This window comes from Cetorhinus maximus, chromosome 21, assembly GCF_964194155.1.
Source record: "Cetorhinus maximus chromosome 21, sCetMax3.hap1.1, whole genome shotgun sequence".
NCBI classification, from domain to species: Eukaryota; Metazoa; Chordata; class Chondrichthyes; order Lamniformes; family Cetorhinidae; genus Cetorhinus; species Cetorhinus maximus.
The window spans coordinates 76,887,770-76,914,366 of record NC_135899.1 but is presented as its reverse complement, the minus strand read 5'-3'; the positions used below and the strand labels follow the sequence as shown (position 1 = coordinate 76,914,366).

At 48.3% G+C, this 26,597-nt stretch overlaps 1 protein-coding gene across 2 annotated transcripts in view; it reads right to left on the bottom strand.

Annotated features, from left to right (window-relative positions):
* Window positions 1-22,386, bottom strand: part of LOC144696019 (glucocorticoid modulatory element-binding protein 1-like) — a 49,034-nt gene extending 26,648 nt beyond the window's left edge. The window contains exons 1-2 of one of the 2 annotated variants that reach the window (XM_078567193.1): window positions 22,041-22,386; window positions 11,085-11,173 (exon numbers count right to left, since the gene is read on the bottom strand). In XM_078567193.1, coding sequence (XP_078423319.1) covers window positions 11,085-11,173; window positions 22,041-22,180 — 229 coding nt within the window. In that variant the 5' untranslated portion in view covers window positions 22,181-22,386. Of the gene's footprint in view, window positions 1-11,084; window positions 11,225-22,040 lie in introns of both variants that reach the window. The other variant, XM_078567194.1, reaches the window with a different exon arrangement.
* Window positions 22,387-26,597: the final 4,211 nt, after the last annotated feature.

The following is a 26,597-nucleotide window of genomic DNA, read 5'->3' as shown; positions in this document are numbered from 1 at the left end:
TGCACAAGGGGAAAGAAGCAGGAATAAAACAAATGGCACCCAGAATAAGCATGGAGCACTCCCAGATACAGAGTGGGTGAGATGTAGAGCAAAGCTACTTCTACAATGCCGCAATCAAGTACTTGCAAATGAGTACAGGTTACCATGCAGTGCAAAGTTCCTTTGATAGTTCCTCCACCAAACACACAAAGGCCTAACCACAGCAGAGATCAGAAAAAAGGTCACCAACTCTCTGCACATACCACATATGGTATTATTTTGATACTTGGTTTCCCACAATAGATATCCTGTCATTTGAGTGGGACTACAGATGCGAGACTAGTGATGTAAACTTTCATCCACCAGCAACTGGGTTGAAATTGTCTCAAACTCACCTTACACAGGATTTCACGCCTGGGTGATGCCTCACTCTATCAGTCTGATCTGAATTTGAAATGAGGCAGTGAATAATGCCACTCAGCCCGTTACATGCACATTTACAGAGTTCTTGAAAGTTAAACTTTGCCAGCAGTTGCCAATTGCTAGCACATACCCACCACTGCACAAAGGAGGGGTGAAATGGACGCAGCTTAAAATAACTGCTTGCGCCAACACTATTACTAGGAACGGTAACATGAGATCAGATTGCGCTGAACCGGTGATTACCCAGCCAACTCCTGTTAACTGCATGTCTGAACCAAGCACTGGATTCCAAACATTGCAATTCACTGCCCAGGATCAAGCCAGTTACTTCAGAATGCCCAGCAATTAATATTCTTACTCAGAAGAACCCAACTTACTTGAGGCCCATGTCAGAAATACTCAGCATCAGCTGGCCCCTGAAAGAGTTGATCAGTAAAATCAACACCCAGTATGGTACTGAGCCATACAGATCGGAAAGGGCACAGTAGCCAGCCTGTGCCACCTTAGCTGATCTCAGAAAGGTTGGCAGTAAGGGTTCAATGGGCCTCAGTATTTCAAGGCAGGTGGGAAAAACAAGTCAGTGTGCTCTCTGCTTACCATCCACCAGCTCCCTTCTGTTCATTATTATTCACCTCCTGCTGGTAATTCCACATCTAGATGCCAAATTCAGCCTCACCTGTGTCGCACCTCATGGTTGAATAGTCATCCTGTTTCCCTCCACACCCCCTAATCCCACCAATCTAACACAACAAATAATAAATTAATAAGTGTGTTACGAGATCCAAACTTACCTTTCGTCAAGTGGGGGCCAGGAATTATGGTTCCCAGCATGTCCTGGAAGATTCCGCGCATGCGCGGACTGGGAGTGAGCATTTGTAGTTCTTCGGGCCAAGGACATGGGTCCAGTGCGCCTGCACAAAAAGAAAATGGCGTGAAAACCCCAATCATGTGGCCTTGGAGCGGGGCGCCATAATCGGAGAAGAGTCCCGGACAGGGAGAGGTCCCAGAAAAAAACAGGCGTGAAGAAAGAGGCTCCAAGTAGTAAAAGTGCTGCGGTCGGGTTTGGGAGAAGCTCTGGAGATTGAAGGCGGCAACAGGAGGGTGGTAATTCCATTCTGCAGGCCGTTGAGCAAAGTTAACCTTTTGGAGCAGTAGTGTCCTGCTCAGTGCGACCCAAAAGCTGAAGTTATGCTTGTGAGTTGGTGCTGAAGTGCAGTCTCGGGAATCCAAGGGAAGGAGTCTTGGGAGATGAGCTCGAAACCCTGTGAAGTGGGCCATCGTTGAGGTCATCCAAGTTGCAGGAACTTTTGGAAAGAATTCCAAGGCTAGATCTTTGAAGACTGAAATCCCTTGTGAGAGAGAGTTTCAACAAGATTGATGGATTCACAGTGTTTGCTGACATATGGGTGGGTTGGTGAGAAATCCATGGGATCTGTCTGGGTCACATTTGTTATTTATTGTGTAGTGTGGGTGTTAGACCACAGTTTGCCTGTTAATTCACATGTACCTCATGTATAAGTAGGCATTGTCAATTGTTTAATCTTTCTGACCTTGCATAGTAAAGTTTATATTGTTTGTTCAGAAAGCTTGGAATCTTGTGGTTTTATTCTCCTAGCAGATGTCTTGGGTCTCAAACTTTGTCTGCTTTAAACAAAACGTTATTGGTCCCTAACCAGGTCAAAAACTTGGGGGTCTGATCCAGGATCATAACAAGTGTCTCTAACAGAGTTAAAAAAAAAGTCCCAAGGTGTTTCTTGGGAGCATTAGCAGACAAAATCTGACACTGAGTCACATAAAGGAAATGTTTAGGACAGGTGACTGAAGAAGCTTGGTCAACACCCACTGTCTTATAATTATGCATAAAGAATAGCCATTACATCAGCAAGGAATTGGGGAACTTGCACCCCAACCAAGGGTAGTGCTTTCAAGGAAGCAGTGGGAAAAAAAAAATCTCAGACACAATCATACTTAAATATATTTTGTGCTATGCCAAAAACAATAAAATGCTCAATTTCCTCCTGCCCTCCCCATGTACTCCCCATCATCCAGTTGTGGAGAGGGCCAGGCATCCCATGCCCAGACCACCACCTGAGCTGCTCCCTTGCTCTCCATTGTCTTACAAATGACCCCTTTCCACTTATAAGAGAATGCTGTTCAGGGCCAGTACTGGGAACGTGAGATGAGTGGGGTGGGAGGACGCAACCAGGGATATAAACCAGTGCCTGGCACACTAAAGCAGTATTTCAGTAAAGCAAGCCCTTCAGGACCTTGCAATGAGCCTTAGTCTAAAGGGTTGCAGCTATTGCCTATGCTTTTATAAAATTTATCCACAAGCTTCATACAGTGACTTTAACCACTGCAGGAAGTGCACATAGTAATCATACCTACAAGATTAAAGGAACAAAACATCAGAAGCTCAAAGCCTTTCCTATCCAGAGGGGATTGGGTTATTAACAAATGCCTTTGCATTATATTCTTATCATACATCAGTTACATCAAATGATTTTTTAAAAAATCCACTTTCCTGGTCCAATTTCTACTCATTAATCAGGTTCATTCTAAAATTTTCCACCACTGTTCCTTTTCAGGGCTGTATTAGAGAGCAATGTGATAGTGGTACCTTCCTGGGTTACTGTGTTACAGGTAACAGATGCTGGCTGATATATGTTGAGAGTCTAGAGAGGGAGTGATGGCAGGCTGGCATTACAAACAAACCCAAAGGGCATATGTATACTTTCTGGTTGGAGCTATTAGACAGTGATCAGTAGCAGAAACCATGCCAGATATTGTCTCACTGACATATGATGCCAAGGCCCAACTGAATACTCAGGGCTAGGATCAGTAGGTATTGGGGAGCAAATCCAGCAATCACATGGTTTCAGCTGAGTAGGTCTGTGAAATGACAACGCCTGCTGGTCTCACCCTGCCTGCCTTAACAGCAGAGTTAGGAAATTTGTCTGTTGCATCAGGGGTCAAGACCAGCAGAGGTGGTCTGAAATCCTTTCAAATAGATCAGCAGCCTTGTAAAAGAAAGTCTTGCACTTATAAAGCACTTTTCACTACCTTGTCACGTCCCAGGTCAGCATTCTCTGAAAAGTAGTTGTAAGGTAGGAAATGCGGTAGTCAATTGTGCACAGCAAAGTCCTGCGAACAGATAATCTGTTTTAATGATGTTGGTTGAGGGATAAATATTGGCCAGTACACTGATAAGAACAATCCTAAGATAAAAGCAAAATACTGCAGATGCTGGAAATCTAGAACAAAAATATCTGGAAAAACTCAGCAGGTCTGACAGCATCGGTGGAGGGGGATACAGTTGATGTTTCGAGTCCGTATGACCCATCAAAACTAAGACATATAGAAATGAGATGAAATATATGCATCGCATTTCTATGTGTCTTAGTTCTGATGAAGGGTCATACGGACTCAAAATGTCAACTGTATCCCTCTCCGCAGATGCTGTCAGACCTGCTGAGATTTTCCAGGTATTTTTGTTTTTGTTCTAAGAACAATCCTACTAGTCTTTGAAATAGTGCCATGGGATCTTTTATGTCCACTTTAGGGGTCAGACAGAGCTATGGTTAAATGTCTCATCAGAGAGATGGCACTTCTGGCAGGGCAGCACTTCTCAGTACCACACTGGGGAGTCAGCCTGGATTTTATGCTCAAGTGTCTAGAGTGAGAGCTGACACCACAACCTTCTGAGCCACATCTGCTTGTGAGGTACACTGCACCAAGACAGGCAGAGATAAATATCAGTCAGTAACTCATGATTTCATCTGATTAGGATTGTACGTGAAGGTTCCACTGCTTGGTGGTATTTTATTGCCACAAATATTCTCCTTCCCCCTTCCACGCTGTTGAATCCTTTCTTGGAGACACTCAGTTTCACAGAAAACTGACTCAGGGCGGGTGTTGAGAAAAGAAAATACACCCATAGAATTTACTCTGGGGTCAGGTAACAGATCATCAGATCCTTCCAGCAATCCAATGAAGGGATGTCCAAGTTAGACTGGGCAATATGCAGCCCTGGGCAGTTTAGAGGAATTGAGGTAATTTGGCCATGATCTTTTTGAATGGTGAAGCAAGCTCGAGGGGCCACGTGGTCTACACCTGCTCTTATGTTCTCAAACTGGGCATGAATGCCAGGAAACTTGTTTAGATTTGTACTTAGTGCATTAGTTTGTCCCATCTGATGCATTGAGTCTGGAGATTTGGAAAGTGCTATTTTTAATACCATTGCCTCATTGGTGAATACGTGACAAATCAGAACACCAGGATCTGTCAGTATCGGCTATTTCAGATATACACAGAGGAAATGGAATGATGCATTTAAACTTTGAATGCACCAACAAGGTCCCAATGGTCTACTTCTTCTTGTTCATCCTTTGAGGTGAAGATGAACATGTTCATCCAGTGTGTACGTAGTTGACTGTTAAAGCTGATCCATGCCCAGAAGGTTGTGCTGCAAATAGGACAAGATACCATGGATGATTGAGTTTTGGGCGAATTGTTGGGCTTGCGGTTTCCTCTGCTTGTGTATTCTCTCTGCCTCTAACATGCACTTGCTTTTGAAGAAGGCTACACCGTATTTTATTTGGTTGTACCAGGTGCAGTGTTCCTGGGCGGTCTTCTCTGAGGGCTCAAAGTTGATATCAAATCTCCTAAGTGAAGCCTTCAGAGTGTCCTTGTAGCATTTCCTTTGACCGCCATGACAGCACAGTCCAGATTCAAGCTCTGCATAGAAAATTCATTTTGGTAAGCAAGTGTCAGGCATTCTGGCTATATGACCAACCCAAGTGAGTTGTGACAGCCGCAACATGATGTGATTTGCTTGGCATGCCTGCTCAGTTGAGTACCTTTAGTAGCTGGTATTTTGCCCCGCCATGGTCTTCAGAAGCTTCCAAAGACAGTTCAAATGGAAGTGGTTGAGCTTCTTGGCACAATGCTCGTACACAGTCCAAGTCTTGTATACGTAGAGCAGAGTGGGCAGTACTATTGCTTTATAGACTTTCAGTTTGGTAGGGAACCGTACTCCTCTGTTTCCAGACTGGTACTTGAAGTCTGCCAAAGGCTACACTTGCTATGGCTATTCTTCCATGTGTCAACATAGATGACTTGAGAAATGTGCTGCTGAGGTACATGAGCTTATCCACTGCTGGCAGGTCATGGAGTGAAGCCTTGGGCTCAGGATAGGGCTTTCCTGGAGCAGTCTGGTACATTACTTCAGTTTTCCGTGCTGATCATAAAGCCGAAGTTGTTGCATGCCTTGGAGAATAAGGCCATGCTACATTGCATGCCCAACCCTGAAGTGATAGCTAGTGCTGTCATCAGCAAACAGGAAATTGTGAAGTATGGCCTTGAAGACCTTGGTCTTTGCCTGGCTTAGTCTCAGATTGAGCAGCTTCCCATCCATGAGATATCTAATTTCAATGCCAAATCACCATCATGGAAGGCATCAGAGGGCATGGCAGAGAAAAACATGAAAAGGGTTAGCGCTGGCAGGCAGCCCTGTTTAAATCCAGTAGTGACCGGGAATGGGTCAGAATACTCACAATCACCCAGGACATGCGCCAGCATACCTTCATGGAGCTGAACTCACTGTAGTGAGCTTCAGAGCAGCCAAATTTCTCCATTACCTTCCAAACACCCTCACAGTTAACTGTGTCAAAGGTCTTGGTCCATGGTCCATGTTCAGCTCCTGGCATTTCTCCTGGAGCAGTCTAACTGCAAACACCATATCAGTGGTTCCTCAACTTTTTCTGAAATCGTACCTACCGATTCTCTGGCAGCAGATCCTAATTGAGATGCTGCACTAAGTCAACAATGTTCCAATGGATCCACTAAGCAGACCAAAAAGCAATGAAGCCTGGACAGTCCTGACTTTAACTCGCGCACACAGAGTACCAGGTACCACCACTGCCTGGGAGATTAAGGAACACAAGCAAAAGCAAGAGTGTGCAAAGTACCACTGCTGGTATTCATGACAGAGCCTCTCGACTCCTGAAGGCACAGACTCATGCTGGGGTACAGTTCCCCAGACACCACTTGCCTCCATTATCTCACCCAAATGACACATTCTTCATGAGTGTTGGCAAGCTATAATGTTAATCAGAGGCTTGCTGGATCCTGTCCATACAAGACATACTTTCCAGCACGATCACTGTGCAGCAACTGCAAAAGGAGAACCATGGTGGATTTTGTTTCTCTTTCCTTAGTCCAAGAGGCTTTGAGGACAACCAAACCAAACAACCCAAACTGCAGATTAGCTAATCTCACCCAAAAAGAGTAGTTATTTACTGATCAATCAATTAAAGTCTGGCTTAACTGAGAGATGTAACGTCGTGTGATGGTTTGCTCATGATCTTTTAAAAGGACTGGACTGGGCAGTCTAACTCTTTCCCTCAACGCTGCAAATGGCAATGTCTGAGAAAAAGCAGCTCAACTTCATCTAGTCACTGTCCTGCAATGAAAAAGTTGCATTTTTATAGACACTGGGGTGAGGATTATCTTTCAAACTTTAGGAAAAAAAGGGTTAGCTTATTCCTTCACTGGAGATGCACACTGTAGAATTTGCTTAAAGTAATGAAATCATAGGAAAAATGCAATTTGGTAAATGTCACCTTACTGTGAGCATCCTAATTAAAGGTTTAAATACATTCCAAAATAAATTTTCAACTCAGAAACAAGTCTTTAAATGTTCCCATCCACCACAATTTATTCAGTGATGCCAGGATAATGATGTGGTAATGGGAAAGAAGTATGAAAATTGTTTTATTTAGCAGCTTACTAAACTTATGCTCACATTCAGGTGAAGTTCCAAAAAAATAGTACATTATTAGGCACAATCCTTGTGGAGACGAAGTCACATTTTCACACTGAGGATACCCTCCACTGTATTGTGTGGCACTACACAAGATAGATTTCGAATAGATCCAGCAACTCAAGGTTGGGCATTCATGAGGCACTGTAGGCCATCAGCAGCAGCAGAATTGTACTCAAACACAATCTGTAGCCTTGTGGCCCAGCATATCCCCAATTCTAACATTACCACCAAGTCAGGGGATTACCCTTGTTCAATGATGAGTGCAGGAGAGCATGCCAGGAGCAGCACCAGGTATACCTTAAAGTGAGGCATCAACCTAGTGAAGCTACAACTCAGGACTACTTGCATGCCAAACAGCATGCCACAGACAGCTAAACTATCCCACAACCAACGGATCAGATCTAAACTCTGCAGTATTGCCATATCTAGTCGTGAATGGTGGTGGGCAATTAAACAACTCACTGAAGGAGACGGCTCCACAAAAATCCCCATCCTCAATGATGGAGGAGCCCAGTACATCAGTGCAAAAGATAAGGCTGAAGCATTTGCTACAATCTTCAGCCAGAAGTGCCGAGTGGATGATCCAGCTCGGCCTCCTTCCGAGATCCCCAAGACAGATGCCAGTCTTCAGCCAATTCGATTCACTCCATGTGATATCAAAAAACGGCTGAAGGCACTGGATACTGCAAAGGCTATGGGCCCTGACAATATTCCGGCAATAGTACTGAAGACTTGTGCTTCAGATCATGCTGCGTCCCTAGCCAAGCTGTTCCAATACATCTACAACACTGGCATCTAGCCGGCTATGTGGAAAATTGCCCAGGTATGTCCCATACATAAAAATCAGGACAAATCCCCGGCCAATTACTGCCCCATCAGTCTACTCTCGGTCATCAGTAAAGTAATGGAAAGCCATCAACAGTGCCAAGAGCGGCACTTGCTTAGCAATAACCTGCTCACTGACGCCCAATTTGGGTTCCACCAGGGCCACTCAGCTCCTGACTTCATTACAGCCTTGGTTCAAGCATGGACAAAAGAGCTGAACTCCCAAGATGAGGCGAGGGTAACTGCCCTTGACATCAAGGCCGCATTTGGCCATGTGTGGCATCAAGGAGCCCTAGCAAAACTGGAGTCAATGGGAATCAGGGGGGAAAACTCTCCACTGGTTGGAGTCATACCTAGCACAAAGGAAGATGATTGTGATTATTGGAAGTCAGTCATCCCAGCTCCAGGACATCACTGCAGGGATTCCTCAGGGTAGTGTCCTAGGCCCAACCATCTTCAGCTGCTTTATCAATGACCTTCCTTCCATCATAAGGTCAGAAGTATCCCCACTGATGATTGCACAACATTCAGCACTATTCACGACTCATCAGATACTGAAGCAGTCCATGCCCAAACGTAGCAAGACCTGGACAATATCCAGGCTTGGGCTGACAAGTGGCAAGTAACATTCGCACCACACAGGTGTCAGGCAATGACCATCTCCAACAAAAGTTCAATGGCATTACCACTAAACTCCCCACTAGGGGTTACCATTGACCAGAAACTGAACTGGACTAGTCATATAAATACTGTGGCTACAACAGCAAGTCAGAGGGTAGGAATCCTGCGACGAGTAACTCGCCTCCAGACTCCCCAAAGCCTGTCTACCATCTGCAAGGCACAAGTCAGGAGTGTGATGGAATGCTCCCCACTTGCCTGGGTGAGTGCAGCTCCCACAACACTCAAGAAGCTTGACACCGTCCAGGACAAAGCAGCCTGCTTGATTGGCACCTCATCCACAAATATTCACTCCCTCCACCACCGACGCACAGTAGCAGCAGTATGTACCACCTACAAGATGCATAGCAGGAATTCACCAAGGCTCCTTCCTAACCCACCACTACTACCATCTAGAAGGACAAGGGCAGCCAATAGATGAGAATACCACCAACTGGAAGTTCCCCTCCAAGCCACTCACCACCCTGACTTCGAAATATATCACTGTTCCTTCACTGTGGCGGATCAAAATCCTGGAACTCCATCCCTAACAGCACTGTGGATGTACCTAGACCACATGGGCTGCAGCGGTTCAAGAAGGCAGCTCACCACCACCTTCTCAAGGACAATTAGGGACGGGCAATGAATGCTGGCCCAGCTAATGAGGCCCACATCCCATGAATGAATAAAAAAAAAACTTGGTTGCATTAAAGCATCTGTTGGGATTTTGACATTGCTATACAGACATTTCTTTTTCTGTTGGGACTGCTTATTTGGATTATGAATTTTGTACAGCAGGAAAGGGCTGGCATTCTGGAATTGTAATCTCAAATAAGTCCTGTACAGTAGGAATGAACATAAAAGGGATTTGTACCAGTGAATCAGGATACCTGTATAGTGGGAGTGAACAGAATTTAGAGGTGTCGCTAATACTGACAAAGAATGCAAGAAGATAATAATAAACCTGCAGAATGGGGCATGCAATTGGCAATCAAATTTCAACATGGTAAATGTGAAAAGGTGCAGTTTGTAGGCCGTATGAGACCATCAAATACTCCTGAGTGGAAAAAAAAGCGAAGGGACTTAAGGGTACAGAATTCGCAAATCATTAAACACAAATTAACAAGAGCAGAAAAAATGCAAACAAAGCACTCATTTTAAGAGATTGATTTCCCGAGGAATAGAACCGAAAAGCGGAGGCGCTGTGTAAAATATATAAAGAACCTTGGTGAGACAACTTGGGAGCACTGTGCCCAGTCCGGGTCTCCATATTACGAAAAGGATATAGGGATACTGGAGAACGTGCATAAGATTTACTAGAACGATACTAGAACCTATTAGGGAACAATGAACAGGCTGGGGCTCTTTTTGCTAGGAAAGAGAAAGCTGAAGAGTTACCGAAGTTCTAATCCAGAAAGCCTGGTGGTGAAGAATAGAACTGGAACCAAACTTTACACACTTGATAAGCTTTTACTTGGAGATGCCCATTATTAACATTCACTTCCTAACCTCCCCATCATAGTTTCAGTCTGTTGCTATTTATAGAAGCACAAGTGAATACCCAGTTAATGCCCATCACTTACATACGAATGAACACAATCAATTAACAACCTAATAGAGGTCTAAAATTATGAAGGGGCTTGATGGGGCTCATGTAGAGAAAATAAGCCCAATTTTAATTCTGTGTAAGTGGTTATGTTTTGGAATGCATTAAAAGCTCATCTGCCATTCCTATTGATGGAGTCCAAAACTAGGAGCCATAAGAAAGCCGCAAATAAATCCAACAAGGAATTCAGGAGAAACTTCTTTACCAGAGAGTGTTTAGAATGTGGAACTTGCTACCACAGAGAGTGGTTGAAGTGAATAGATTGGATGCTTTTAAGAACAAGCTAGATTAACACACAAGAGAGAATGGAATGGAAGGACATGCTGATACGGTTAGACTAAATAAGGTGGGAGCTGGCTTGTGTGCAGCAGCATAACCAAATAGTCTTTTTCTGTGCTGTGCAATTCCATGTAGAGTAGTTCAAAAGTTAGTACCAGCACAGAGTTGAACAGCATCCTTCTGTGCTGTAAATTCTTGATTCCCAAAGCTTCCCTCCTCTTTTAATGTGCAGCCCACATGTTAAACTTCCTGCACCTGTACAGAAATGTGTTTACGATGTTGCTTTAAAATATTGCTGAGATCAAACGCAACATCAAACATTGAATGGGCATTGCCCCTGTAACCCCTTAACCTTGAAGTCAAAGGGAAGTTTTGTTATCTCACACTATTTATCAACGTTCAGTTGGATGTTCAAAACTTAAGGTAAACAAAACTCAAATGGCAATATCCAATGTTTATATTATCCACGTATATAGTCCGAATTCTTACCTTCCCCATCTGCTAGTTTCTGTAAAGTGTGAGTCTCCACGGTCACAACTGAAGCATTGCAATTCGATTCTGCTCCTTCTTCACACATGCTATTGGAATAATTTCAAATGGAGGTCAGTCCAAAGTACAGGAGTCAACAACTGCACAAAGATAAATGGAAAGTAGTCCAGTCAAAACAATATACAGTGCTGTCACTGGGAGCTCAGTGAAACGCACTGACTGACCATTAAAATTTGGTGTTGATATATTGAAAGTCTGGCATATAATGAACACTTCTTGTAACGGTCACATTTATTGCACGCAACACTTTTCCCAACACACATCCTCATTGCTGCAAACATCTCCAACTCTCCGTAAGCAATTACACACATATCTCAAGTGGAAAAAATCCAACAATTTTGGATTCTCTCCAATCAAACCTGAGATTGTGTCTGAAGAAGCATTTTGAGTTATGAAGAACATGTGGATATCATGGAATCAACATAAGGTGATGAATTAATGAAGATCACATCAAAGTTTTGGCATATCATTAAAAACCAGCATTTATATAGCATTTCAGCACATTGCGAGAAATTTCTCAGTGATATACACAATGAATAACTTTTGGCTGCATTCACTGGTTATGTAGAAGGAACGTTGGCCTGAGGGCCAAGGAAGCTCCAAGAAAAAGGCCTGCTTTTCCTTGAAACAGTGCCACAGATCTTTTAACGTCAGAACACTTGAGACCACAGTTTAATGTTAGATGCAAAGTATGACATTGTGCTGCACTCTAGTGTCAACTTCGATTATAAGCTCACGCCCCGATAATGAAATCCAATTTATAGGCTTCTCACAAGCTAACACACACACCCAGAGTACACATTTGATGGTGATTTTTATTTCCTCAACCGCATGTTGATGTCAACAAACTTCAGATGCCAAATGACAACATAATGCTCTTGTCCTCAATTGCCAGCAATACTTTAAAGCAGTTGCTTGGGTTTCAAGTTTTGCTTAAAGCAATCCCTAAAATTTTCCCCTTTCCATTCCCGAAGGTGTTGAGCTTTGCTTCAATATAGTTCCACAACAAAAAACTCTTCAGTACCTTCTCCAAATTATTACTTTTCATATTTGCCCTTGACAAAAAGGTTTAGGTAAGCTATTTGACCATGGGAGAGAGCACTGTAGCTTAGCTTGATTCTGTCCTTTTCCCACATCCATGCACATAAACTTTCCAGCAATGATTCAATTGATGGTGATCAAAAACAAGGCCCAGAGGTGCTGAGGCCAACTGCAATATTCCCACCTCTAACTGATAACTAAATCAACACAGAATAAGAATTCAGCCCAGCTTTTCTGTTATCTGCACTGCAACAGACTTGGGTTAAGCAGGATATGGGATTAACACTTGACCACATTAACATCAGAGCTTCATTGTTTAATCTAGATATACCATTTAACTTCCCTTATGTTGCATTTTCTGTTAAGATGCTGGAGGTCTTTGATGAGTAGAAGGCAACACAATTCCTCTTCCACATGTTTTGATTTAGGTGGAGAAACAACAGCATCTTATAGATTCATAGAGAGTACAGGAAAAGACCCTTCGGCCCATCAAGTCTGCGCCGGTCAAACAAAGACAAGTACCTAACTATTCTATTCCCATTTTCCAGCACTAGACCCATAGCTTTGTATGTCATGGCATTGCAAGTGCACATCCAAATACTTCTTAAATGTCATGAGGGTTTCTGCCTCTACCATCCTTTCAGGCAGTGAGTTCCAGATTCCCACCACCTTCTGAGTGAAAAAATTCTTCCTCACATCCCCTTTAAACCTCCTGCCCCTTACCTTAAATATATGCCTTAAATCTATCTTTCGGGATAAACAAAAATGGTGGGTCACCAACAATGTCAGGGCCATGCAGGTTCCCTGCTTTATATCATAGAATGCTGTCAATGGAAGGAGTAACATGCACTTGCCTTCAAAGTTAAAGTGCCCTTCACATGGAAATGAACTTAATTGCTGTAGTTCTTAAACTGCTCAGAAAATGATTTATATGCAGGATAGAATGTTTGAATCCTAGAACAGCACAAGAGAAGCCCATCGTACCTGCACCAGCTATTCAGCTGCACTTCCAACATCACATACCCACTGTTCTTTCGTACATTCACTGCCTTCATGAGGAGACAGTCGGCTATCAGCTCACACTCCTGCACTACAGGCACTAACACAATGATCAAATATTCAGTAACCTGCCCTGGATTTTCACCAGGTTTGACATCATGGCCATGTTGTAGATTGGCACAACTCCCAGAAACACTGTACAAATTACACAAAACAGGAGAATCCCTAGGGTGATTCATGGTTGGCATGTGCCAATCAGGATCTAGGCTCTGCATGTACCTATAAAAACAGTCCAGCAGGATAAATACTATGACTGCACAGGCAGGCCCTTAATATTTTTAAGAAACATAACACTGCAATTTCTGGATTTGGGATTGGTACAAGCTTGGAAGTTGGAACAGAGGGGAGTGGATAGATCGAGAATTAGATCACAGAGTCTCGCACCATTCTTTTAAACAACAAAAAACAGTAAAGGGGCTTGTGAACCACTCCCCCACCCTTGTCAATGTTAAAAAGATGAGGCCAGGAAAACGATATCATGTACCAGGCCCATCCCAATGCATGAGGGCCTACATTACCAGAATATCACCTAGGGAAAAGTGGGCTCAAAATGCCAGAGTCTTTTTTAAAAATAGAAGCTGCACCTCTTTGGTCAGAATGGATCACCATACCAATGGAGCTGGAAACTGCTGCTCTGCAATTTAGCTTTGGGTATGGTAACCTAGTGGTTATGATAGTGGACCAGCAACCCAGAGAATAAGAGTTGAAATCCCACCTTGACAGGTTGAAAAATTGAATTCAGCAAAATTTGATAGCTTGTAGACAGACACCAGGTAAAACATGAAAACTGTGCAATTGTCTTATAAAAAAACTGGTTCACTCATGCCCGTCAAGGATAGGCACCTGTCAACCCGGCTCGGCCTGGCATATGTGCCGCTGGTCCCACACAACATAGCTGACTCTCAAGGCAACAAGGGGTGGGCAATTAATGCCAACCTTGTCAGTATCATCCACACCCCAACAATAAATATTAAAAAAAAAAAGATTCCTAACCTCCCCTAGGCCACAGCACCAGACAGGGGACACCCAGGAGTGCTGGAAAGACCCAGTTGCTCAACCCTTTTTATTTTCCTTCATGGGATGGGAACATCGCTGGCAAGACCAGCATTTGTTGCCCATACTGCATTGCTGTGGATTTGGAATCACATGTAGGCCAGTCCAGATAAGGATGGCAGATGGGTTTTTACAACAATCGGTGATAGTTGTCATGGTCACTATTACCGACACTAGCTTTATATTCCAGATTTTTATTAACTGAATTCAAATTCCACCAGCTGCTGTGGAGGCATTCGAACCCATGTCCCCAGAGCATTAGCCTGGGCCTCTGGATTACTAGTCTAGTGATATTACCACTACATCACTGTCTCCCCCCCAAATTTCCACAAAATCCCGCCCCACCCACCAGAACTATATTAGTCCAGGAAGTTCAGGCCCAAATTATACCGTGGTTAAAAACAGACCTTGGGCCACCTAGCCATTCACCACTAATCACCGGTTAATTCTTCTTCATTTGAGACTTCCGGCTTTTCTTTTCTAAGAAGTCATTTTTCACTTGGATGAGCATTCCCCAGAAGCAAAAATGTTTCAAAAGAGTTCCAGTCAGAAGATGTTTCCAAATCAAAATGGTTTTAAACATGTATATATCAGGAACAGACCATGACATCAAGCAACAGGGAATAGGATAAGTGTTTGAAAAGGAATATAAAAAGAATTGGGGATGATCATGGAAATGGGGTTGAGTAGACAGCTCTCTGTGAAGAGCTAGCACCAGGGTGAGCTGTCATTCTTAAGATTTTTTTCTGGCAATAGATCATTGATCTGAAATGTTAACTCTGTTTCGCTTTCTGTGATGCTGCCCATCATGCTGAGTATTTCTAGCATTTTATGTTTTTATTTTATATTCCCAGCTTTTGCCCCAAAGCACTTTATAACCAATTGAGTGCTTTTTTTGAAGTGCAGTTCACTGTTGTAATGTAGAAAAAACAGCAGCCAATTTGCACACAAACAGAAATGAGATAATGATCAGATCATTTTTTTTTGTGTGTGTGTGTTATTTGTGGAAGGATAAACATTGGCCAGGACACCAGTGGGAACTCCCCTGCAGTGAAGTGCAGTTCCATTCATGCCTCTGGATCCTTTATGTTCACCTGAGGGGGCAGGCTTGGTTTAACTTCTCATCTGAAAGACCTCTGACCATGCAGCAACCTCTCAGTATTGCATTGGGGTTGTCAACCTGAATTTTGTGTTCAGGTCTCTGGAGTAAGACTTGAAGCCACGAAGGGCAGAAATGTACTTTTTACAAGAATTCTCATTTTTGCCTGTACGCAAGATTAACTCCAAATTATATTTGTCAGATTATATTTTAATTATATTTAACTTATTAAATTACATACTTATAGCAATTTTAGCATCTAACTTATCTTGATTTGATTTTTAAACTTGATTTATATTTAATTTTAGCATTTTATATGATTTGTATTTCACTACCTAAAGCCATTTAACAAATTTGTGTTTGAGCTTTCAAAATATAATCTATTTAAATAACTTAATGAATTTAAACCAGTGAGAAATATAAACATTTGTTTATATTTAACTTTACTTAATGTTTGATATTAATTTAATTCAAAATTTAATGCATTTATCTACATTTAAATTTTTTTTGCATTTATGCTGCATGTTAAATTTTAATTTTATTTTACGTGCTTTTATGTTTTTACTTTTCTGATTCACTACATAGAATTTACAGCACATAGAATTTACAGCACATAGAATTTACAACACAGAAATTGGTCCAAATGGCCAATGTTTACAGTCCAGGCAATACGCCTCCCACCCTTTTTCATCTGACCTTCTATTCCTTTCTCCCTCATATGATCATCTAGGCTCTCCTTAAAATGTATCGATGCCAGTCACCACAACCACTCCAAGTGGTAGCCAGTTCTACATTCCAACCACTCTCTGGGTAAAGATATTTCTCCTGAATTCCTTATTAAGATTCATTAGTGCCTATCTTATATTTGTGTACCCTAGCTTTGGACTCCCCACATCTTCTCCAAGTTTAATTTCTATACATTTCACAGTATTTTATTTACAGTATATAAATATTTACATTGGTTATAATTTTACATTTATATTATTGATTAGCATTTAGAATTTAACAGATTTACAATTTAATCTTATAATGTACTTATTATAATATAACATTAATAATTTAATTGCATTTTTAAAAAATATTGGTAGGTCAGTTAGTTTTACAAATTATATTTTATATAATTTAACATAATATAATTTAATATAACAGTGCTTATATTTTAATGTATTTAATTTATTGCTTAAAATTGAATATACCCGATTTAGTTGCATAATGAAACTTAAATTAATTTTTAAATATATTTCTTTAACATGCATTGCTTAATATTTATTGTCTGACATGCTTGGTTTATTATAATATATTTATTTTATTGCAGTTCAACATATACTGGACCAGATGCTGGGGCGCAGCCTGGCGACCGCGAAGGTTGCTGCGCCGACTTTTTTTGCGTCATGGTTTTTTGCCAGGGTTTCCTGTCTCGCCTGCAGGGGAAGAGTTGGCGGGGGGGGTGCAAGAGTTGGCGGGGGGGGTGCAAGAGTTGGCGGGGGAGGTGCAAGAGTTGGCGGGGGAGGTGCAAGAGTTGGCGGGGGAGGTGCAAGAGTTGGCGGGGGGGAGGTGCAAGAGTTGGCCGGGGGGGGGTGCAAGAGTTGGCCGGGGGGGGGGTGCAAGAGTTGGCCGGGGGGGGGGTGCAAGAGTTGGCCGGGGGGGGGGTGCAAGAGTTGGCCGGGGGGGGGGGTGCAAGAGTTGGCCGGGGGGGGGGGGTGCAAGAGTTGGCCGGGGGGGGGGGGGTGCAAGAGTTGGCCGGGGGGGGGGGGGGGTGCAAGAGTTGGGGGGGGGGGGGTGCAAGAGTTGGCCGGGGGGTGCAAGAGTTGGCCGGGGGGTGCAAGAGTTGGCGGGGGGGTGCAAGAGTTGGCGGGGGGGTGCAAGAGTTGGCGGGGGGGTGCAAGAGTTGGCGGGGGGGTGCAAGAGTTGGCGGGGGGGTGCAAGAGTTGGCGGGGGGGTGCAAGAGTTGGCGGGGGGGTGCAAGAGTTGGCGGGGGGGTGCAAGAGTTGGCGGGGGGGTGCAAGAGTTGGCGGGGGGGTGCAAGAGTTGGCGGGGGGGTGCAAGAGTTGGCGGGGGGGTGCAAGAGTTGGCGGGGGGGTGCAAGAGTTGGCGGGGGGGTGCAAGAGTTGGCGGGGGGGTGCAAGAGTTGGCGGGGGGGTGCAAGAGTTGGCGGGGGGGTGCAAGAGTTGGCGGGGGGGTGCAAGAGTTGGCGGGGGGGTGCAAGAGTTGGCGGGGGGGTGCAAGAGTTGGCGGGGGGGTGCAAGAGTTGGCGGGGGGGTGCAAGAGTTGGCGGGGGGGTGCAAGAGTTGGCGGGGGGGTGCAAGAGTTGGCGGGGGGGTGCAAGAGTTGGCGGGGGGGTGCAAGAGTTGGCGGGGGGGTGCAAGAGTTGGCGGGGGGGTGCAAGAGTTGGCGGGGGGGTGCAAGAGTTGGCGGGGGGGTGCAAGAGTTGGCGGGGGGGTGCAAGAGTTGGCGGGGGGGTGCAAGAGTTGGCGGGGGGGTGCAAGAGTTGGCGGGGGGGTGCAAGAGTTGGCGGGGGGGTGCAAGAGTTGGCGGGGGGGTGCAAGAGTTGGCGGGGGGGTGCAAGAGTTGGCGGGGGGGTGCAAGAGTTGGCGGGGGGGTGCAAGAGTTGGCGGGGGGGTGCAAGAGTTGGCGGGGGGGTGCAAGAGTTGGCGGGGGGGTGCAAGAGTTGGCGGGGGGGTGCAAGAGTTGGCGGGGGGGTGCAAGAGTTGGCGGGGGGGTGCAAGAGTTGGCGGGGTGGGCCAGAGTTGGGCGGGGTGGGCCAGAGTTGGGCAGGAGGGGGGGGGGGGGAAGAGAGAGAGAGTTGGGCGGGGGGGGGGAGAGTTGGGCGGGGCGGGGGGGGGAAGAGTTGGGCGGGGCGGGGGGGGGGGAAGAGTTGGGCGGGGCGGGGGGGGGAAGAGTTGGGCGGGGCGGGGGGGGGGAAGAGTTGGGCGGGGCGGGGGGGGAAGAGTTGGGCGGGGCGGGGGGGGGAAGAGTTGGGCGGGGCGGGGGGGGGAAGAGTTGGGCGGGGCGGGGGGGGAAGAGTTGGGCGGGGCGGGGGGGGAAGAGTTGGGCGGGGCGGGGGGGGAGAGTTGGGCGGGGGGGGGAAGAGTTGGGCGGGGCGGGGGGGGGAAGAGTTGGGCGGGGCGGGGGGGGAGAGTTGGGCGGGGCGGGGGGGGGAGAGTTGGGCGGGGCGGGGGGGGAGAGTTGGGCGGGGCGGGGGGGGAGAGTTGGGCGGGGGGGGGAAGAGTTGGGCGGGGCGGGGGGGGGAAGAGTTGGGCGGGGCGGGGGGGGAAGAGTTGGGCGGGGCGGGGGGGGAAGAGTTGGGCGGGGCGGGGGGGAAGAGTTGGGCGGGGCGGGGGGGGAAGAGTTGGGCGGGGCGGGGGGGGGAAGAGTTGGGCGGGGCGGGGGGGGAAGAGTTGGGCGGGGCGGGGGGGGAAGAGTTGGGCGGGGCGGGGGGGGAAGAGTTGGGCGGGGCGGGGGGGGAAGAGTTGGGCGGGGCGGGGGGGGGAAGAGTTGGGCGGGGCGGGGGGGGAAGAGTTGGGCGGGGCGGGGGGGGAAGAGTTGGGCGGGGCGGGGGGGGAAGAGTTGGGCGGGGCGGGGGGGGAAGAGTTGGGCGGGGCGGGGGGGGAAGAGTTGGGCGGGGCGGGGGGGGGAAGAGTTGGGCGGGGCGGGGGGGGGAAGAGTTGGGCGGGGCGGGGGGGGAAGAGTTGGGCGGGGCGGGGGGGGAAGAGTTGGGCGGGGCGGGGGGGGAAGAGTTGGGCGGGGCGGGGGGGGGAAGAGTTGGGCGGGGCGGGGGGGGAAGAGTTGGGCGGGGCGGGGGGGGAAGAGTTGGGCGGGGCGGGGGGGGAAGAGTTGGGCGGGGCGGGGGGGGAAGAGTTGGGCGGGGCGGGGGGGGAAGAGTTGGGCGGGGCGGGGGGGGAAGAGTTGGGCGGGGCGGGGGGGGAGAGTTGGGCGGGGCGGGGGGGGGAAGAGTTGGGCGGGGCGGGGGGGGAAGAGTTGGGCGGGGCGGGGGGGGAAGAGTTGGGCGGGGCGGGGGGGGAAGAGTTGGGCGGGGCTGGGGGGGAAGAGTTGGGCGGGGCGGGGGGGGAAGAGTTGGGCGGGGCGGGGGGGGAAGAGTTGGGCGGGGGGGGAAGAGTTGGGCGGGGCGGGGGGGGGAGAGTTGGGCGGGGCGGGGGGGGAGAGTTGGGCGGGGGGGAGAGAGAGTTGGACGGGGGGGAGAGAGAGTTGGACGGGGGGGGGAGTTGGGCGGGGGGGGGGAGTTGGGCGGGGGGGGGAGTTGGGCGGGGGGGGGGGGGAGTTGGGCGGGGGGGGGGGAGTTGGGCGGGGGGGGGGGGAGTTGGGCGGGGGGGGGAGAGTTGGGCGGGGGGGGGGAAGAGAGTTGGGCGGGGGGGGAGGGGGGGGGAGGGGGGGGAGGGGAGAGTTGGGCGGAGGGGGGGGGAGGGGAGAGTTGGGCGGAGGGGGGGGGAGGGGAGAGTTGGGCGGGGGGGGGAGGGGAGAGTTGGGCGGGGGGGGGAGGGGAGAGTTGGGCGGGGGGGGGAGGGGAGAGTTGGGCGGGGGGGGGGAGGGGAGAGTTGGGCGGGGGGGAGGGGAGAGTTGGGCGGGGGGGGGAGGGGAGAGTTGGGCGGGGGGGGGAGGGGAGAGTTGGGCGGGGGGGGGAGGGGAGAGTTGGGCGGGGGGGGAGAGTTGGGCGGGGGGGGGGGGGAGGGGAGAGGCGGGGGGGGGGGGAGGGGAGAGTCGGGGGGGGGGGGAGGGGAGAGTCGGTGGGGGGGGGAGGGGAGAGTCGGTGGGGGGGGGAGGGGAGAGTCGGTGGGGGGGGGAGGGGAGAGTCGGTGGGGGGGGGAGGGGAGAGTCGGTGGGGGGGGGAGGGGAGAGTCGGTGGGGGGGGGAGGGGAGAGTCGGTGGGGGGGGGAGGGGAGAGTCGGTGGGGGGGGGGAGAGGGGAGAGTTGGTGGGGGGGGGGAGAGGGGAGAGTTGGTGGGGGGGGGAGGGGAGAGTTGGTGGGGGGGGGGAGGGGAGAGTTGGTGGGGGGGGGAGGGGAGAGTTGGTGGGGGGGGGAGGGGAGAGTTGGTGGGGGGGGGAGGGGAGAGTTGGTGGGGGGGGGGAGGGGAGAGTTGGTGGGGGGGGAGGGGAGAGTTGGTGGGGGGGAGGGGAGAGTTGGTGGGGGGGGAGGGGAGAGTTGGTGGGGGGGGAGGGGAGAGTTGGTGGGGGGGGAGGGGAGAGTTGGTGGGGGGGGAGGGGAGAGTTGGTGGGGGGGGAGGGGAGAGTTGGTGGGGGGGGGAGGGGAGAGTTGGTGGGGGGGGGAGGGGAGAGTTGGTGGGGGGGGGAGGGGAGAGTTGGTGGGGGGGGGGAGGGGAGAGTTGGTGGGGGGGGGAGGGGAGAGTTGGTGGGGGGGGGGAGGGGAGAGTTGGTGGGGGGGGGGGGGAGAGTTGGTGGGGGGGGAGGGGAGAGTTGGTGGGGGGGGAGGGGAGAGTGGGGGGGGGTATGGGGAGAGTGGGGGGGGTATGGGGAGAGTGGGGGGGGGTGAGGGGAGAGTGGGGGGGGGTGAGGGGAGAGTGGGGGGGGGGTGAGGGGAGAGTGGGGGGGGGTGAGGGGAGAGTGGGGGGGGGTGAGGGGAGAGGGGTGAGTGGGGGGGGTGAGGGGAGAGGGGTGAGTGGGGGGGGTGAGGGGAGAGTGGGGGGAGGGGGAGGGGAGAGTGGGAGGAGGGGGAGGGGAGAGTGGGGAGAGTGGGAGGAGGGGGAGGGGAGAGTGGGAGGAGGGGGAGGGGAGAGTGGGAGGAGGGGGAGGGGAGAGTGGGAGGAGGGGGAGGGGAGAGTGGGAGGGGGGAGAGTGGGAGGGGGGAGAGGGGAGGGGAGAGTGGGGGGGGGAGGGGAGAGTGGGGGGGGGAGGGGAGAGTGGGGGGGGGGGAGGGGAGAGTGGGGGGGGGGGAGGGGAGAGTGGGGGGGGGGGAGGGGAGAGTGGGGGGGGGGGAGGGGAGAGTGGGGGGGGGGGAGGGGAGAGTGGGGGGGGGGGAGGGGAGAGTGGGGGGGGGGGAGGGGAGTGGGGGGGGGGGGAGGGGAGAGTGGGGGGGGAGGGGAGAGTGGGGGGGGGGAGGAGTGGGGGGGGGGAGGGGAGAGTGGGGGGGGGAGGGGAGAGTGGGGGGGGGAGGGGGAGGGGAGAGTGGGGGCGTGGGGGGGAGGGGAGAGTTGGAGGGTGTTGAGTGTAACTGAATTACACCAGAGATTAAACAGTGTAACAATGCCAGGATTAATATCTGAGAAGGTAGCACGTATGTTGCCCAAGTCTCCGCCACTGAGCTCAGTAGAAGGGACGGGTCCCGGGCAGCACAAGTCAGCTCATTGAAAGTTTAAACTTCCCGGGCAATCGCCTGTCTGCGTCAGGATTTCCGATGGGTCCTAAGGCGCAACAGTGGCGTAAAACTGCACATTCGCCGCTTTTTGCATCGAGAGACCTGGCCCAATGTACTTACAGGTTAACGCTTATATTTTAGCGTATTCCCATATTTTATAGGTATCAGGGTTTAATATCTTAAGGTTTGTATAGTCTCACATTTATATTTTAATTATATTTAATTTATTAGAATGTGATTGTACAGCGTCTGTTGTTTCCACAGGCTATTCCCCAGGCCTTGCTGAGGGTGTATGAAGCCGGCAGACCGCTCCTTACCCGTGTTGGACCGGCTGCAGCTGTAGGATGACTTGGGTCTTGCTCTCCTCCGAGCTCTCCCCCTCCAGACTCGCGGGCTCGGCCTTCACCACGACCACATCCCCAACAGGCACCGCGTTCACCTCGGCCGCGTTCGCCATTTTTCCTTCTCGCTTCCCCCTCTCGCGCCAAACGATCGCCCGCCGCCGCCGCCGCCTCCGAGCGAGCCTGCGGGGCCTACCGGCCCACCCGCGGGCTCTGACTGGCGCTAAACAACCGAGAAACGGCCGAGGCCCCACGGTCGCTGCTTCGGCGCTTTTCCGTCACCAACGTCTCCCTGCCAGCGTCGGCGCGGCGTGACGTCAATACGTTATGGCGCCGGCGGCTGCGTCACCGTCACATGTTACGTTCCGTCTTTGGGGCCCATTCCAAATTGGAACTTCACAGTGCGCCGCCATATTTCATACTGGCAATCATTACATTGCGATACCATTGCAATCATTAATTTTAAGATCTTTTAAAAAATCCTTACTAATTTATGATTACATTCGCAGCTGATGTTAATAATGGACGTTAGATCCCAGAGTGAAGCCTGGCTTGATAGATCCTAACTTTTTTTTAGTAATTGTGGGAGGAAGTTACTGAACAAATAAATTCACGAGTCCGCTGATGAACTTTTAACACAAAGAATAAAATATTTATTAAACAAGAAAAATAAATTATATTATGCCAGACAAAAGGTTGGAAAGATCTCAATATAAACACAAGAAGATGCTTCAAATTCAAACTATTCCTTTGACCCAGCAATACCTTCACAGTGAAGAGTTGCCACTAGCTTGACACAAAAAGGCTTCAGGCTTGGGACTGGCACAGTTCCAAATAGTTTTTTTCCGGTGACCTCCTGAGCATTCTCTTGATGCTTTTCACCCAACTCTTATCTCTCCCTGAGACACCCAAAAGCCACACTCTAAACTCAGTCTTCCAGTAGCACCTCTGCTAAACTGATCACTTTACTGAGTTCTGTAACTGACTATTCAGTCAACTACTGTACCAATAGCCTTGTAGTTTTTGCTTCTCAAAGGGCTGAAAACCCCCGTCTTCACTCTCTGACACACACTGAACTCTCTCCAATAAATAACAGGTGTAACCAAAGCAGATTACAAAGCGGATTTCTTTAAAAACCCATCCAAACGTTTGTCACATTGTGAGCCAACCAATCTCATTGAAACTTTGTCTCTCTCAGGAGGGTTTCCAATGTCCACATTTGAAGATCTCGCCTTGGAATACTTTCCAAAGATTGTCCCCACTCGGGCGATTTCAACAATGGCAAACCTCACAGGGTTTCAATCTTCCCTTCCGAGATTCCTTTCCTCTGGATTTCGGCGCACATTCAAGTGTCGCCTTCCAAGCACAATTTCAGATCTTTGGCCATGTTAAGCAGAACACCGCTGCTCTAAAGGGGCATCTTTGCCCCAATAGCCCAGAACACAGAGTCACCAACCTTTGGCTGCCTTCTCAGATCTTTAGGGCTTTTCTTGTGCTCACTTTGTTTAAAGTCTGCTCTCTGCAGCTCTTGTATTTGGAGCCTAAACTCTGCTCCTTTCTTTAACTTCAATTAAGGGAATCTGGTCCTGTCCCCTGGCTTTTCCCCTTACCTGGGACTTCTTTCTGGGGCCTTCTCCCTGTGCCCCTCCCGTGTCCTGCCCATGGGGCATCTACTTGGATCATCTGACCTGCTTTTCACGCCATTCCCCTCCCTCTTCTCTGCACAAGCACACAGGGCCAGTCCTTGGCCTAAAGAACGCAAAACCACCGACCTGCACTTGTGCAGCATTTACCAGCCAGCGCATGCACAAAAAGCCTGAGGCTTGTTGGGAACTTGATTTCCCGACCTCCGACTTCATGACAGGATCGACATTTTTACTTTTTGTAATTTATTTTGAAAATATTTTTTAAATGTGGTTTTGTATTTTCATTTGTTCGCCTTTTTCAGTTTTGGCATTTCTTTTTGACCTCCTGTTCTCCTTTTATTCTTCTGAAGTTACAATCATAGAATCATGAAATGTTTACAGCACAGAAAGAGGCCATTTGGCCCATTGTGTCTGCGCCGGCCAAACAAGGAGCCACCCAGCCTAATCCCGCTTTCCAGCATTTGGTCCACAGCCCTGCAGGTTATGGCACTTCAGATACATATCTAGACACCTTTTAAATGAGATGACGATCACTGCCTCTACTACCCTTTCAGGCAGTGAGTTCCACACTCCTACAACCCTCTGGGTGAAAACATTTTTCCTCATCTCCCCTCTAATCCTTCTACCATTCGCTTCAAATTTCTGCCCCCTAGTCACTGACCTCTCTTCCAGTGTAAAATGTGCCTTGCGTGTACACATACAAAGATACTTGATCAAATCTAAGAATCCTTCTAGTAGCCTATATATATTTGACGGTTTCCCGTGTTTAAAATTAACCTCAAATCCTTTTTATCACCATTGTGATGGGAGTCAATTTCTCTCATCTTTGTTCATTTATGTTTCTTCTGTCAGGTTCACTGTTGGGATCTCCCCCTGTCTGCCAGTGTCGACTGTGGAGCTGCAGGCAAGTTAGAATGAGGAAATCTAATGGAAGAGGTTGGTAAAACTGGAAACAAGGGGAAAAAAAACAGCAAGTGTGTCTCGGAGTCCGTCTCTCCTGGAGAGCCTAAGGGGCGATGAAGTTGGTGGAGGGTACAAAGTTTCCCTCATCTTTCTCTCAGGATCTCACTCTCTCGAAGTCATACTGTTGGATTAAGGGAGATCTGTGACATTGACAGGGTTTGAACTCATAAAATTAAAGATAAAAATGTAATTTCATATTAATGTATTCTGTTTTGACTATAAATAGCTTAAATTACTAAAGGTATTGTTGCTGCACTGAGTAGATGTATATCAGGAAAGAAGTGATCATTGGCATCAATGAAATTATTTGAAACGCCAAAGTCATTTTGCAATAAACACCTTTTCAATGGTTGTATTATTCACAATAGCACTGGAATATGTTTAACATTCATGCTATGCACAAAACAGAGAGTATTCCTTCAGGACATAAGTAAGGTCAAGGAGAACAGCAGCAGCGATGATAGTGGACCTGAGAAAGGAATTAAACAAAAAAAAACAATCCACTTCCAAACAAATTACTTCCACTAACAAACAGGAAAGCAGGAAGCAAAAAACAAAATACTGCTATTGCTGGAAATCAGAAAAAAATGCATAGAAAATGCTAAAAACACTAAGCAAAGCAGTCATAAAGGAAGGAAAATATTAACATTTCGAGGGGGTGAAGATAATGGTGGCTGATTGGGAAAGGGAATGGCAGCTTAAGACGGAGGACATTAAGGAATTGGCAGTTGAGGGGAGGTGAGGATTGAAAGGGATAAAGGGTCACAGATTAGCAGTGGGGGAGCATAAGGGAGGGTAAGAATGGGAGAGACTGATACTGGTGAAGCAGATGAGGGAAATGGGATAAAGGGGAGGGCTGAAGTGAGGGAATTAGTAGCAGGATACACGTCAGGCAGCAAAGGGTTAGGAGATGATGTTCTATTAGACCCTCCAATGCTAAATGACAACAATAACTTGTAATGATTACCTGGCACACTATTACATAGTGCTGTATCATCTATTCCCCACAAATCACATAGATTACACAGAGAAAAATATTTGCCATTAATTTCCTTCAGGACTGAAATTTCTAATGCCTGATGTAAGATTTAAAATGAAATTTAAAACTGCATAGTTTTATGGTTTAATGACATGATTAAATATGTTTTGTTCTTTTGATGCTTTCTTTAAAGTTTTTATTAAAGCATCAGCCTCTCTCAGAAGCCCGTGTTTGAACATGATGTGACTCTGCTGGCTAAAAGCAGATTGTGTACAGCCTGGGTATGTTCAGGATAGGCCAATTTCTTAGGATGCATCAGTACTATTTGTGAACGCACTTGTTGGAATACTGAGCTTTGTCTTCTACCAGCATCTACTTAGCTGTTTCCTAAAATTATTCAAGAAAGAGACAATTTTGAAAAGCTTTATTCAGGTAAAATGTATCCAGAGAGAGAGAGAGAGAACAAAAAAGGGGAAGGATGTAGGAAAATAATGTGTAAAGTGTTTAAGAAACACAGAGCTAAGTGCAGGCCTACTCAAATTGGTGCACTGATGATGTCTACTTAAATCTACTCTGATGAGGATTTTCCAAAAACTTGAATCAACATCACCAACACAGATTATCTGGTAATCGTTTGTGGAATTTTGCTATGCGTGTATTGCCAGCTGCATTTCTTGCATTACAACAGTGATTACTGTTATATTGTTATATTATTTGTAAAGAGCTAGGAACTAAATGTTATATGTGGGTATATATCCCGTGGTGTCACATTCACTTTCGCAACGCAATCGTGTGCTGAATAACAATGTATCAGTCTAACAGTCACGTAGAGAGCAGCCAGCAATACACTTGATAAAGCTCCAGCATTTTGAGTCTGAAGTGTAATTATTTCCAACTTATGGGAACCAGAAGACATAACATATACACTCCAAAAAGTAATTTATT